The sequence below is a fragment of the Podarcis gaigeae genome (assembly GCF_964106915.1).
Source record: "Podarcis gaigeae genome assembly, chromosome: 10".
NCBI lineage: Eukaryota > Metazoa > Chordata > Lepidosauria > Squamata > Lacertidae > Podarcis > Podarcis gaigeae.
The window spans coordinates 45344216-45358754 of NC_139686.1; the positions used below are offsets into that span (position 1 = coordinate 45344216).

At 41.5% G+C, this 14539-nt stretch overlaps 1 protein-coding gene across 19 annotated transcripts in view; it reads left to right on the forward strand.

Moving 5' to 3' along the window:
• Positions 1-14539, forward strand: part of GRIP1 (glutamate receptor interacting protein 1) — a 333686-nt gene that overhangs the window by 217268 nt on the left and 101879 nt on the right. The window contains exon 1 of one of the 19 annotated variants that reach the window (XM_083699050.1): positions 160-220. The exons of the other annotated variants lie outside the window; for them this stretch is intronic. Coding sequence (XP_083555176.1) covers positions 175-220 — 46 coding nt within the window. The 5' untranslated portion in view covers positions 160-174. Of the gene's footprint in view, positions 1-159; positions 221-14539 lie in introns of those variants that run through there. 19 annotated transcript variants of the gene reach the window in all.

A 14539-nucleotide genomic window follows, 5' to 3' on the forward strand; every position in this document is an offset into this window, starting at 1 on the left:
GACTGGAGGAACCATTTTGGACTTCTGAATCCAAGACAAATTCCTGCAAAGAGCTGAAAACACATGGATCATTACATCTGGACTTTAACGCAGATCGAGGGACTGTAAGCTAAAATACACCCTGAGAAACTCAGCTTTAACAGGATTCTTGAAACGGGTCAGTTTTTAGCTGTGATGGCACTTCTTTGTGGTTTAAGCCAAGATTTCCAAATGGAGCTGAGTAAGTCATTAACAGTTCATGCTATAATAACCATAAGCAAAATATAATGACAATGATACCATTTACTAGAATGTTCACAATTGTATTTTCCAGATGGTTAGCACTCCTGTGTTTTCATGTGGTAGATGAAAAGTGGCATTTGCCAAAATAAAGTTACCACTTTTGGAGCTTTTTTTTAAAAAAACAACTGGAGAAACTGGAGAAAAAGTTAAGAAAATTTAGGGAATTTAGGGAACACATTGCTGCACATTACCCCATTCTCCAAGTGCTATGAGATTCTTTTTATATATATAAATATTTATTAAACTTTTTCAAAAGAAATACATTAAAAAAACAAAAAGAAAAACAACAAAAATACAAAATACACAAAAAATACAAAAACAGAAAAAATAAAAACACATAAAACTTCCATTTACTTATTTTCTTTTAACTTGTTTTCCAGACCTCCTCATACCTCCCTTTCTTATATTTCAGTTCCAATTATTAACTCAGCAAATTATTAATTCTCACCATTAATTTTGCTTATTTCAAAGTCTTAATTTTAATAATAATAATAATAATAATAATAATAATAATAATATCTTTATTGTCATTGCCCCCTCTCAGGGACAACGAAATTACTTGGCTGCTCCATCCACCCAGATAGGGCACTCCATTTAAAATCAAAACAACTATAAAAACACTAATTAAAACAATATAATATAATATAATATAATATAATATAATATAATATAATATTAATTTTTCATATATCTTAAAACATTACAGCTGGAAACTACTTAATTTCAATCCAGCATCATTCTAGCATTCCTTAATTTTGCAATATTTCTGAAGATAATCTTTAAACTTCTTCCAATCTTCTTCCGCCAGCTCTTTCCCCTGGTCTCGAATTCTGCCGGTCATTTCTTCCAGTCCCATATAGTCTATCACCTTCGTCTGCCATTCTTCCAGAGTGGGTAGAGCCAAGTGCTATGAGATTCAATGGGTTACCTAGAGTTTGGTTTCCTTTGGAATGAGAGACAGTGGTATCTTTATGATACGTATATGGTTAAAAAAGGTAAAGGGACCCCTGACCATTAGGTCCAGTCATGACCAACTCTGGGGTTGCGGCGCTCATCTCACTTTACTGGCCAAGGGAGCCGGCATACAGCTTCCGGGTCATGTGGCCAGCATGACTAAGCCGCTTCTGGCAAACCAGAGTAGTGCACAGAAACGCCATTTACCTTCCCGCCAGAGCGGTACCTATTTATCTACTTGCACTTTGATGTGCTTTCGAACTGCTAGGTTGGCAGGAGCAGGGACTGAGCAATGGGAGCTCACCCCGTCGTGGGGATTTGAACCACCAACCTTCTGATCGGCAAGCCCTAGGCTCTGTGGTTTAACCCACAGTGCCACCCGTGTCCCTTTTGATATATGGTTTATTTATACATATATACAATCTGAGGCTATGATGGAGGGACTCCAACACCCCAAGAGGTTCTTGCTTATCCCATATCCACAGCCTTAGATTCAAACAGGAATCAAGTATGGTTTTGTCTTTCTCAGCTGCCCAGCCTGCAGCCTGCCACTTCTAGCACCCTCTCAACTCTGGCCTTTGTCTTTCTAACTACCAGTGAGTTGAGGGAAGGGCACCCATATGCTCTCTGGCACAGAGCCACTTCCTTTGTTACCTTAAAGGCCCATACTTAGAAGACAATGACCTCACCAGGAAGCTAGCCTGGATATTCCAGGAAATGAATCCTTGCTGGATGTAGGAATTAAAGGGGGCTCAGGCATACAGCCCACCCCCCACCAAACTCATAGCAATACAATAACATATGTAGAAAATTAAACTGCATTTTACAGTACCAGAAGAGTAGTACTGTAATGCTAGAAGATGTGTGTCGTTGCAAAGTTAGTTCTATCAGCAAAGTTAGTTCTATCAGCAAAAATATAGAATAGTATGTGTTTAATGTGGCGTTAAGCTTTCAGTACCCAGGATCCAAATATACTTGCTAAATGAGTTCTGCACACTCAAGGAGACTTTAGACCACAGAATAAACTGCTTTTGAACTAGATAGCGTAAGTTTGGATTATAGCAAGATTCAAGAAAAAATGTCAACAATAAATCAATCCCAGGAAATACCCAAGTCCTTGGGTGTATATAAAGTAGCTCTTTGAAGCCTGGCAATTGGCTCAAGTCTAAATCATCACATGTTGGTACATTTTGGTTCTTCCAAATAAAAGTAGATTCTGTGCTTAATTTTAATGGGAAATTGTCTGTATTTGTTTTATAAGTTACCTTCTCTCGTGCTTGTTATTTTTTCTTTCTTCTAATTTGTGGAGGGCTGAAACTTGCCACTGTTCATATCCAGCCTTGTACCTGTGCTTTTCCAGTCTTTTTCCTTTGTCCTTTTTCACCTGATACTGTTACAGAGAAGCAGCAGCAGTATGTCTTCCAACATGGTTCTGGAAGCGACAAACTCCTTTCATACATGGCTGCAACATAAATGCTTCCCCCACCCTGCCAAACTTTCAGAGTAGTACACCGTTCAATCACCTCCTAGTGGTTTGACTTCTCCTGAGGAAGATCCATCTTCTACCTTTTATATTCTACTCACCACCAATATGGTTCATTAGTGAAGGGCTTGTTTTATTGCTTTGCATACCAGGTTCTGGCAATTTAATCACATTTGAAATGCTATCCAGTTTTGGATTAATTAGGTGCTTAAAAATAAAGCTATTTTTGCTCCTTCATTTACTGAAGAAAAAACAACAACACAAATCTCATTTACATTGCATTCTGCATCATTGTTGCTGTTCTCTGTCTGTAAAGGAATCAGGCCTTGCTTGATCCTTGTAGTCTGTTCATTCAATTTTTAATTAACTTTTTATTTCCAGGTCTCAGTGGATTTCTGTTACAGTTAAGGAAACAATAAGCATTATCGTTGGGAGCTAATTGAACACCTAGAAGATTTGCTCTCAGTAATGAAATACTGTGTGGCAGCAGTGGCTACTTCGGCAAAGTATCAGGGCTTAGCTGTAGGCACCTGTTGGGGTGAAGCCTAGCACCATTATAGAGTACACCGGGGGTTAGATCGGTATGTGTGTGAGGTATGTTTGTGTCTCGTGGTAGAACACCAGAGCCTGGAACACTGTTGTTGCCCAGGTGAACTTCTGGCATAAATAGAAAGGTTGTCTTCATGCTTTGTTGTTATTGTTGTTTAGTCGTGTCCAACTCTTCGTGACCCCATGGACCAGAGCACGCCACGCACTCCTGTCTTCCACTGCCTCCCGCAGTTTGGTCAAACTCATGCTGGTAGCTTCTAGAACACTGTCCAACCATCTCGTCCTCTGTTGTCCCCTTCTCCTTGTTCCCTCCATCTTTCCCAACATCAGGGTCTTTTCCAGGGAGTATTCTCTTCTCATAAGGTAGCCAAAGTATTGGAGTCTCAACTTCAGGATCTGTCCTTCCAGTGAGCACTCAGGGCTGACTTCCTTCAGAATGGATAGGTTTGATCTTCTCGCAGTCCACGGGACTCTCAAGAGTCTCCTCCAGCACCATAATTCAAAAGCATCAATTCTTTGGCGATCAGCCTTCTTTATGGTCCAGCTCTCACTTCCATACATCACTACTGGGAAAACCAGTAGTGTCCAGCCTGGGTGGATGAGAATGGTCTAGAACCTGGAAACACTTTACAGCCCCCGCAGAAGCTCCAAACTGCATTCCTTCACAAAGAGCATTCATGCAGCAGAGCAAATGCTTCACCTGCCCGCCTAATTCCTGACACAAGAACATTTTAAAATCTTTTTTCACATTTGGCACGCTTGCCTATTACTTATAGATTTCTTCGCAGCAGGTATTTTACAAAATAATGATTACCAGAATTAAATACCTTGTCACATTCTGACATACTGAATGCGGAAAATCAAATGCATATATACATTTTCAGCTTCCAATTCTGTCAGCTGAAGCTTCTGGCCATTGCTCTGGTGGAATACCAAGCAAGAAATCCAGGTGTATAGTGGTTGGTTTCAACTGTGTTTCTTGATGTATTAATTTTCCGACTCTTTAAGTAAAAAAAAAAAGTGTGCCCCTATACTCCCTTAATGTCTAGTACTGCTATTACAAATATAGATAGACCCTCAAAATACGTCTCATTTTAGAACTTTGCTTCAGCTCCAAATCTTGATATCAGGCCCTGATTCAGCAAACCCATTCTGCTAGTGCAGGGATGTCCAACCAGTCAATTAGTCAATCGCGATCTACCGGTCGATCGCAGGGAGCATTCCTGGTTGATCCCGATCACATGGGTCAACAACTTTGGTGAAGGCTCCCCCCAAAAAAGCTCAACAACTTTGGTCAATCCAGTGGGTTCTATAGTGGGTTCTGCCAGTGTTTCTATAGTAGGAGTAGATCTCTTGGGAGTAGGACATCCCTGTGCTAGTAGAATTCCCACAGAGGACTCCCACAAAGGCACCAAGTTTGCTCCAGATACCCCCGTCCCGTGCATGACCCATGTCTTCTTCAAATACTCCCTGGACAACCCCCATAACTGGGAAGAGGGGAGAGGGTTGTTCTGTTAGGCAAGCAAAAAATGCTTACCCTGGTGGAATTATTGTCTTAGCACTACACTGAATCCCACAGAGTTGTCAGCTATGGCCCTATAAAATTTGTATTTATCACTCTGCGATAAAATCATCTAGGGAACATTGGAGCTTTCCTCAACAAATAAAAGGTAAATATTGATAGAATGTGAAATCACCTTAGCTTGGTAGGTGTAAAATTATTATTTTAATAGACTTGCCATTTTTATTGGATGATTTGCTGAAGTGAGCTTCATTCAGCAGCAGCAGTTGTTCGTGCTACATTTCTACAGTTAGTCGGTGCTAAAGGAAAAAACAAACAAATAAATAAAGGTTATTTGAACTACAGTGGTACCTCAGGTTAAGAACTTAATTTGTTCTGGAGGTCTGTTCTTAACCTGAAACTGTTCTTAACCTGAGGTACCACTTTAGCTAATGGGGCCTCCCACTGCCGCCTCACCGCCATTGTGTGATTTCTGTTCTCATCCTGAAGCAAAGTTCTTAACATGAAGTACTATTTCTGGATTAGCAGAGTCTGTAACCTGAAGCGTCTGTAACCTGAAGCGTCTTTAACCCGAGGTACCACTGTATATGACAAATTTGAAATTGTATTTCTTAAGGAATTCCTGTACCACAGCACAACATCAGCTTTCAAAGTGGTTTGCAAATAAAATTATTTTAAAAGTATCAGTATAAGAATACAAATCAAAACATCAAGAACAGCAGGCGGAAGCAGCATAAATCACATCTAAAACCTTCAAAGAGCTTTTTTAAAAACTTGGAGTTTAAAAAAGAGGTCTTTATCTGACACTAAAAAAAGTTAGCAGCAGAGATGCCAGGTGAGGCTTAACTGCAGAGATAGGGCATTGCAACAAATGTCCGTTCCCTGACTCCCCTCCCTCAACCTCACCTCAGCAGCAGCGTTTGAAAGACTGGCAACAGTAGATGGGATGAGATCCAATGGAGGCTTAGCATGAGCAGATGGTGTAAGCAGATGGCATTTCCATTCAGGCAATGGAAGGTCTGGTTTCAACCCCACCTGCAGCCCACTGTGCCACATTAAGCTCCTTCCTGACGTTCCCCTTACCTCCAGGAGGGACATTTTGAGAGCTTAATAGACCTCAGTGGGATGGAGGAGACAGGAATGTTGTGTTCTGTGAATGGGATAATGCTCAGCGTTTTTCTGGCTCCTAGCTATTGTGTCACCAATCAATTTAGACTTCTCTTTTTCTAGCCATTTGTGATGAAATAATGATAAAGTGTCACAAAATCTAAATCTTAAAAAAGTATACAGTGGTACCTTGGTTCTCATACTTAATCCGTTCCAGAAGTCCGTTCCAAAACCAAAGCCTTCCAAAACCAAGGCGTGCTTTTCCTATAGAAATTAATGCAAAACGAATTAATCCGTTCCAGACTTTTAAAAACAACCCCTAATAAAACAGCAATTTAACATGGATTTTACTATCTAACAAGACCATTGATCCATAAAATGAAAGCAATAATCAATGATGATAAAAATTTTAAAAAATTATTTTTTTTCCTTACCTGCACTGATGATAGTCATTGTTTGGATGGGGGGCTTTTATCCATTTACACAGTCACACAATCAGTCAGTTAGTAGCTGAACTGAGTTCCACACAGTCACAAAAACAAATTCACCGAAAAAGCCTCAAAAACAAAAATGCAAAATAAATAGCAAAAACAAAAGCACCAAACGTAATCCGTTCCGGAAGTCCGTTTGACTTCTGAAATGTTTGAAAACCAAAGCACAGCTTCTGATTGGTGCAGGCACCCTGCAAACAATAGCTGACAATCGCATTGAACGTCTGGCTTCCGAAAAATGTTCGAAAACCTGAAAATTTACTTCCGAGTTTTCAGCGTTTGAGAACCAAGGCGTTTGAGCACCAAGGCGTTTGAGAACCAAGGTACCACTGTATAGCTAACTTACGCAACAGTTAAAATTATGAGTTAAAAATATCTGCTGTTTCCCAAGGGTGTGGTGTGTGTGCTTTCTACTTGAAGGTACCATGACCTCCCTTTTCCACTATTCACCATGTAGCCTGATATCTATCATGGGATATGATTTCATACTTGTTTACCAGAGTTTACGGAGCTTAGGGGAGGATCAGAAATGCTGGTGGGGACACACGCCGTGCTCCTTCTGGGGATGTTTGTCCGCCTTTGGTCCCCACAGTGCCACCTCCTGATCCTGTCTGCACACGCTTTCTGACATCTGATGCTTTACATTCAAGAATGTGTAAATTCCCTTAAACTTTTCCTTAAAAAATAAGTTGATATCTCCACATTAGGTGCAAGAAATTAGTAAGTGGAGCTGGCTCCAGTCTAAAACTACAGCAACGTTGAAATTAAACTGGAAATGGCAACCAAAGAACCACGATAGAAGCGGGTTTGCAAATGTGCTATTGAGAGTAGCTGTTTTAAATGCATTGTGAGCTACTAGCAATTTAAAACGGGAGTCTTTGAACCGCCGAATGGAATGTGATTGATCACTTCATTGATGATTTGCCCACAGACTCCCTGACAAGCCTGAGTGAAAAAGGGCAATTTACGTGCATAACAGATTGTTGACATTTTGCAGGTTTATGAAGCAGATAATTCGGGCCATGTATATTACACATTTGAAAGAAATGCTATGCTGTACATTCATTCCTTTCTTTCTCTGGTGTACTCGAGATGTTGTGGTAACAGCGATCGAATTATTAGCAATGCTTTAGAGCTTTTACAAATTCAAAAGCACAGTTCTCAATATTTTTTAACATTTGTCTGAAAAAATTGGCTCCATTGCAGTTTCAAACTCTTCCCACACAGGCCCTTTTCCAGCAGATTTCAGGAAAATGTCATCATAAATTATTTTTGCTTTGGTATTTCATCCACTTCATGAGCATATAATATTTAGTGATTTATCCTACTTGGTTAATCTCCATAGCACTTTGCACACATTAAGGGCAAGAAATTTCCTCTTTAAATGTGTGCTTTTCTTTATTTGATCAAGACACCATGCAGAGTTTTCTATGGAAAGTGTGATATTCCTACCATGGCTTTGCATATTTCCATGAATATTAGTGCTAGCACTGAGCAGGCACTTGAATACATATTCCGAAATTACTGTCGGCAAAATTAGGTAGTTGGTGGAAGAAACTGATGAGTTAAGAAGGAGAAAATGCCTGGCAATCTCTTTATTAAGGTTATTTGCAGCTAGTTAGCACCAGTTAATTAGACTGCTGGTCTTCATCTCACTTAACATAAATGTCTCTCAAAGATCTCAAGGCCACTTCCACAGCATTCTTAAGGGCCAGTTCAGACATTTGACTCAAAACTAATCTACTCAGTGTCATGGATTATGTAAGTTTAGTATAGGTTGGTTGCCAAATATCAATTATCCCATTTTATCAGGAGTCTCAGTCTGGGGCAGACAGAATATGACTGAGCACAATCCTAGGCATGAGAACATACTCTAGAACATGGGTAGACAAACTAAGGCCTGGGGGCCAGATTCGGCCCAATCGCCTTCTAAATCCAGCCTGTGAACGGTCCGGGAATCAGCGTGTTTTTACATGAGTAGAATGTGTGCTTTTATTTAAAATGCATCTCTGGGTTATTTGTAGGGCCTGCCTGGTGTTTTTACATGAGTAGAATGTGTGCTTTTATTTAATATCTCTGGGTTATTTGTGGGACATAGGAATTCGTTCATTCCCCCCCCCCCAAAAAAAAAAATATAGTCCGGCCCCCCACAAGGTCTGAGGGACAGATGTGTCCTTTAACCATAGGACAGACTGCATCTGGAGGTAGTGGACTGTTTTGTATATTCGATATTAACTTTTTAAGCAGAAGCTGAAGAAGCACCTATAAGAGCTGCTACACTGGTCAGTTTCCAGCATTGGCATGGGATTGGATTTAATGTTTCCTTGACATGTACCACCTTTACAATTTCCAGGGTGGTTGCTGTATTAGTTTCTTGCAGCCAAAAAGAGTATTATGGCACCATAAAGACTATATATATATATTATGGCATAAGCTTTCATGATAAAGTTCCCCTGAAAACTTACAGCATAATAAATTTGTTAGCCTTTTAGATGCCACAAAACTCTTTTTTTTATTATTTACCACTTTATCAGCTTCCTTAAGGCTAAAGAGAACTTACAGCACTGCTGTGCGTAATTTCTACCTTACAGGCTTTGAGTTTTAGGAGAATAAGCTGCTCCTTTAAGAAAGGCATATATGTCCCATTAAACTTTAATTAGTTTAATGTAAATGCCCAGTGCGCTTCCATCGTCACAAGTCCCACTACAGCAGAGTATTTCGCACAGCAGTTGAAGAGCAGGAGAGGCAGTATCTTTTCAAAGAGGAGTCTTGGAGCATGCGGTTTGTAACTCAAAGATAAGGTTTATTTACAAAACAAAAAACAACCCTGGCGAAGAACCACACATCTCAGCAAACACGCCCCAAAAAAGGGGAGAAGGGAGGGGGGAACAAACACACAGGAGACTATTTATACAAACTCATGTTCCTGGAAGCCTAATGACCTCCAGCTGCTCAGTGATTAGAGCGTTTCTGCTACCCTTTAACCCTTTGATAGCAACACCCCCTCTCGCTCGTAACACTGAGCTGTACCAACCTTAATTCAAATTTAAACCTGAACAGAAACATTTATGAGATTGCGGACCCAAAGCTTTCGTAAAACCGTCTGCGAGATTTTCTTGGCTTGGACAATACTTTAGTTCAATTAAACCTTGTTTTACACTTTGGCATACATTTTGATAACGGATATCCAAGTGTTTTGTGTGGGCCTTGAATTGACCTGATTTAGCTAGTTTAATACAAGGTTGATTGTCTTCCCACACTCTGATAGGTAGGGAACATTCTCCAAACAATTCTTGTACCAGTTGCTTATAAAATTCCAGTTCTCTACATACATCTGATAATGCATTGAACTCAGATTCAGTTGAACTTAAAGCTATAAGTGACTGCTTTCTTGATCTCCAACCAATTAGTGCATTTCCAAATTTTATCGCCATTCCTGACACTGATTTTCTATCTGGTCCAGCATCTGCCCAACTACTGTCGGCCCAACATTCAAGTTGTGTGCTGCCCTCTGCTGATAGTTTTAAGCAAAACCTTTTGGTAGTTTGGAGATACCTTAAAACTCTTTTTACTCCTTGCCAAGCATGCATTGATGGTTTTTCAGCTTGTCTACACAGCATGTTGACAGCATATGTTATATCGGGCCGAGTCCACTGTGCAATGTGGAGTAGACTGCCTATCGCTGACTGGTAAACCCCGGGATTACTGAACTCTGTCTGTTGCTCGGCTTGAGCATCCTTTGTGTAACTTAATTCCATTGGGGTTTTAACACCAGCACAGTTGTCCATTTTAAACCTTTCCAGCAACTGCTGGATCTTAGCTTCTTGGCTGAGCCAATAGTTCCCATTTTCATCTTGCTGAATTTTAACTCCTAGATAAACAGATACATTGCCTAGTGATTTTATCTGAAACCTTTCTCCAAGCTTTGTGGCAAATTGTTGTGCAAGTTTATCATCCTTTCCACTGTATAATAAATCGTCAACGAATATCAAGACTGCTTCTTGTTCACATCCCGAGCCTTTTAGATAAAGACACGCATCTGCTGCGCTCTTTCTGAACCCCATGCTCTCTAGAGCATCGTTTAAGCAGGAATTCCAATTACGGGCGGACTGTTTCAACCCATAAATGGATTTGTGTAGGCGCCAGACCTGGTTTGGCTTGTCTCCTTCAAAACCCGGTGGTGGTGTCATATAGACTTCCTCCTGTAAGTCTGCGTTTAAATAAGCCACATTGACATCAAAATGAAACAGCTTATTTCCCTTCTTAGCTGAAGAGGCTAAAAGCATTCTTAATGACTCCGATCTTGAAGTAGGTGCATAGATTTGAGAATAGTGAACACCTTTGCGCTGCGAAAACCCTTTTGCAACTAGTCGGGCTTTATATTGCAACTCTTCAGTAGTTGTGGGCTTTAAACGATATACCCATCGACAACCTACAGCTTGTTGCCCTTTCGGAAGCTCTGTACTTGTAAACACACCGAGAGACTTCATTGAAGCCATCTCTTTTTCCATTGCTTCCTGCCACTTAACGGCTTCTGAGCTTGGAAGCTGTTGTACTTCCATATAGCTACCTGGCTCACACTGTGCCATATTTACGTATACACTTGTCACCTTAAACCGCTCTGGCGGCTTGCCCTTTGTGGCACGATTTGACCTGCGCAATTGTTCCTCTTGTGCCCCCTCTGACCGTTGGCTGTCAGAATCTGTCTCAGACTTTATACCTGGATGTGCCTCTAGGGATAAAGACCTCCGTTTAGATACCTCCCTTGGGCTTGGTGTTGCAGGTGACCTGCTTCGCTTTTGCTGTCTGCTAGGCCTACTGACTGGCGATGTTGGAACACTCCTAGATTCTGGCTTTTCTACCTTAGGAGAAGAACCTTGTGCCTGGTCAGAATCTGCATCTGAACCATGTGCACCATCCTCTTCTGGCTCACTACTCTCTGGACTTTCATTCTCAGCATAAATACCTAAATCATCTCTCAAAATGTCAGGGTTAGCATGTAAGTGAGTCCATCCGGATTGCTCACAAAATTCAGCGCTCCTACTGAGGACCACTCTTGTAGTATCCCCATTTGGGTTCACGAACCTCCAAGATTTGGCGTGTGGTTCGTACCCACAAAAGATGAGTTTCCTAGCCCTTGGACCTCCCTTTTTCCTTAACGCTTTTGGGATAAGTACATAGGCTGGACATCCAAACACCCGAAAGTAATTAATTTTGGGCTTCTTCCCATATAAAGCAAAATATGGGGTAGTGGCAATTACCGAATTATATACTCGGTTCAGAATATGAGTAGCTGCCTGCCAAGCTTCCGCCCAGTAACTTTGAGGGAGTTTAGCATCAAACAACATAGAGTTTGCCAACTCTTGCAGAACCCTGTTTTTACGTTCAGCCACGCCTCCTTCTTGGGGGGAATAAGGTGTAGACAGACGATGCTTAATTCCCTTTTTCTTAAAGAAATTCTGCAACACTGACCCGGTAAATTCTGACCCTCTGTCTGTCTGAAAAGCAAGTACTCTAGTACCGAATTCAAGTTCCACTGCATGAACCCAATTTATAACTGTTTCTGCAGTATCTGCTTTTGTTTTGAGAGGAAAAAACCATGTAACCTTTGTTTTGTCATCCGAGAGACACAGTGCATACCTCGAACCTCCCATGCTAGCAACAGGCATTGGGCCACATAGGTCCATATGCACAAGTTGGAATACTTTGTCAGATTTCCTATCTGAACTGGGATAGCTGCATCTATGAACCTTCGCCCTTTTGCATGCAGTACAATCCAAATACTTAGTACATTTGTTCATTTTGCACCCTTCTGATAATTCAGGTTGCCTTTTAACATACTGAAAATTAATATGTCCCAAACGGCGGTGCCATAAATGGACACAAGAATTATGGGTAGGTGAGTTCACACAACCAGCATGAACCTGTTCAGCTTCATCTGGACTTGTCTCAAAATAATATAACCCATCTCTGCATTCCACCTGCAAAAGAGATACGTTATCCTTTGAAATAGTGCATACCCCATTTTCAAACACAGTTTTAAACCCATTTCTATCAAGTTCTGACACAGACAAAATACACCCCTTCAATCCCTTTAGCACGTAGGCATCAATTTCTGTTTGCAAACATTTCAAGAACACTGTGCCTACGGTCTCTAAGGAACGTTTAGTTGAATCTGCCATTGTCACAACTTTAAGGGTTTGCAAATGTCTGCAATTCTGCAAGCGGACACTAGATGGCGCCACCAGGTGGTGAGATGCACCACTGTCGATCAACCAGCGTAGATTGCTGCCTTGGCCACGCCCTTGCATCAACGCCATTACTGAAGCCATGTGCTGTGTGCTGTGGGAGTAGCCACGACCTCCTCCTCTTCTTCGACGTCCCCTGGAACTCCTTGTCTGGTAACTAGGGGTAACGGCCTTGGTGCTGTCTTGACCAGGTTCACGTGTGCAATTCCTAATTAAATGGGAAGGGGAACCACAGCGAAAACAGTGTCTAGCTGCAAAAGCATTTACTGTGTGCTCAAACTCAGCATCAACACTCTTAGGCACAGCATAACTCCCCTTTAAAGACAAACCTCTTTCTCTTTGCCTCTTATCCTGTTCATCTGCAAGCCGAGATGAAATGTATTCAAGGGTTAATTCAGTTGAAGGCATAGCTTCCAAAGTTAGAGCTAGAGTCTCATAGCTTTTATCAAGAGAAGACAACAATATGTATGACTGCTGCTCCATTGAGAAAGGAATGCCCAGCTGTCTTAGTTGATTAAAGGCAGACACCATTTTGGCAATATGTTCTTTCACACACGCTCCCGGTTGGAGACGTAAATCAAACAAACATCTTGTAGCATGGATCTTGGCCCCCGCAGTGTTTCTGGAATTTAACCGCTGCAGAACCGTCCAGACCTCATGCGTGTTCTTTAACTTAGAAACATAAGGCATTTGTTCTGGTCCCACTGCCAAAACTAGTAGACCTTGGGCTTTCCTGTCACGTTTCTGTGAAGCTGCTGCTGTTGCTTTGTCTTCTGCAGACGCGTCTGCAGCTGCCTGTAAAGGCGGTGCTTCAGTACAACTCCACAAATCTTTTGCTTGCAACCAAACCCTCACTCTAGCCTTCCAATCTTGCCAATTTTTCCCATTGAGTCGCGTAAACGGGACAGTAAAACTTTCCTGGGACTCTGCCATCCTCCCTGGGGCTTAGGAACGATACTCACACACCTGTAGACCGTCTCCCAGCTGCTGAGGCGGCTCCTTGAAGAATAAGACGTCTTCCAGCGAGTACAAACTGCTCAGTGCCTGTTTAAAACTTTTCTAGGCACATTGCAGGACTCAAGCTGCTTTGGAGGCTTTCGTTGTCGGCAACCGCTTCTGTCTTCGCTCCAGTCCTTTCATAAATCACTCTGAACTGCACTCCTTAGCTCCTTCTTGACGTACAAACATCCATAACCTGTCCCATTAAACTTTAATTAGTTTAATGTAAATGCCCAGTGCGCTTCCATCGTCACAAGTCCCACTACAGCAGAGTATTTCGCACAGCAGTTGAAGAGCAGGAGAGGCAGTATCTTTTCAAAGAGGAGTCTTGGAGCATGCGGTTTGTAACTCAAAGATAAGGTTTATTTACAAAACAAAAAACAACCCTGGCGAAGAACCACACATCTCAGCAAACACGCCCCAAAAAAGGGGAGAAGGGAGGGGGGAACAAACACACAGGAGACTATTTATACAAACTCATGTTCCTGGAAGCCTAATGACCTCCAGCTGCTCAGTGATTAGAGCGTTTCTGCTACCCTTTAACCCTTTGATAGCAACAATATATATATAAAATTAAAATAAATTGTCCAGTAGCACCTTAGAGACCAACTAAGTTTGTTCTTGGTATGAGCTTTCGTGTGCATGCACACTTCTTCAGATACACTGAAACAGAAGTCACCAGACCTTTATATATAGTGAGAGGGTGGGGAGGGGTATTACTCAGAAAGGTGGTGGGAATGGGTGATTGGCTGATAGGTGTGGTAAACCTTAATACATGTGACCAGTGCCCGAACCAACTGATTTAGAAAACGTCTAGACTGCTTTACAGCAGACAGTTGCTGTATAGCTACCGTGTGTATACATGGTGATTTACAGTAATGTGAATTTGGTGCTACTGGTGCAT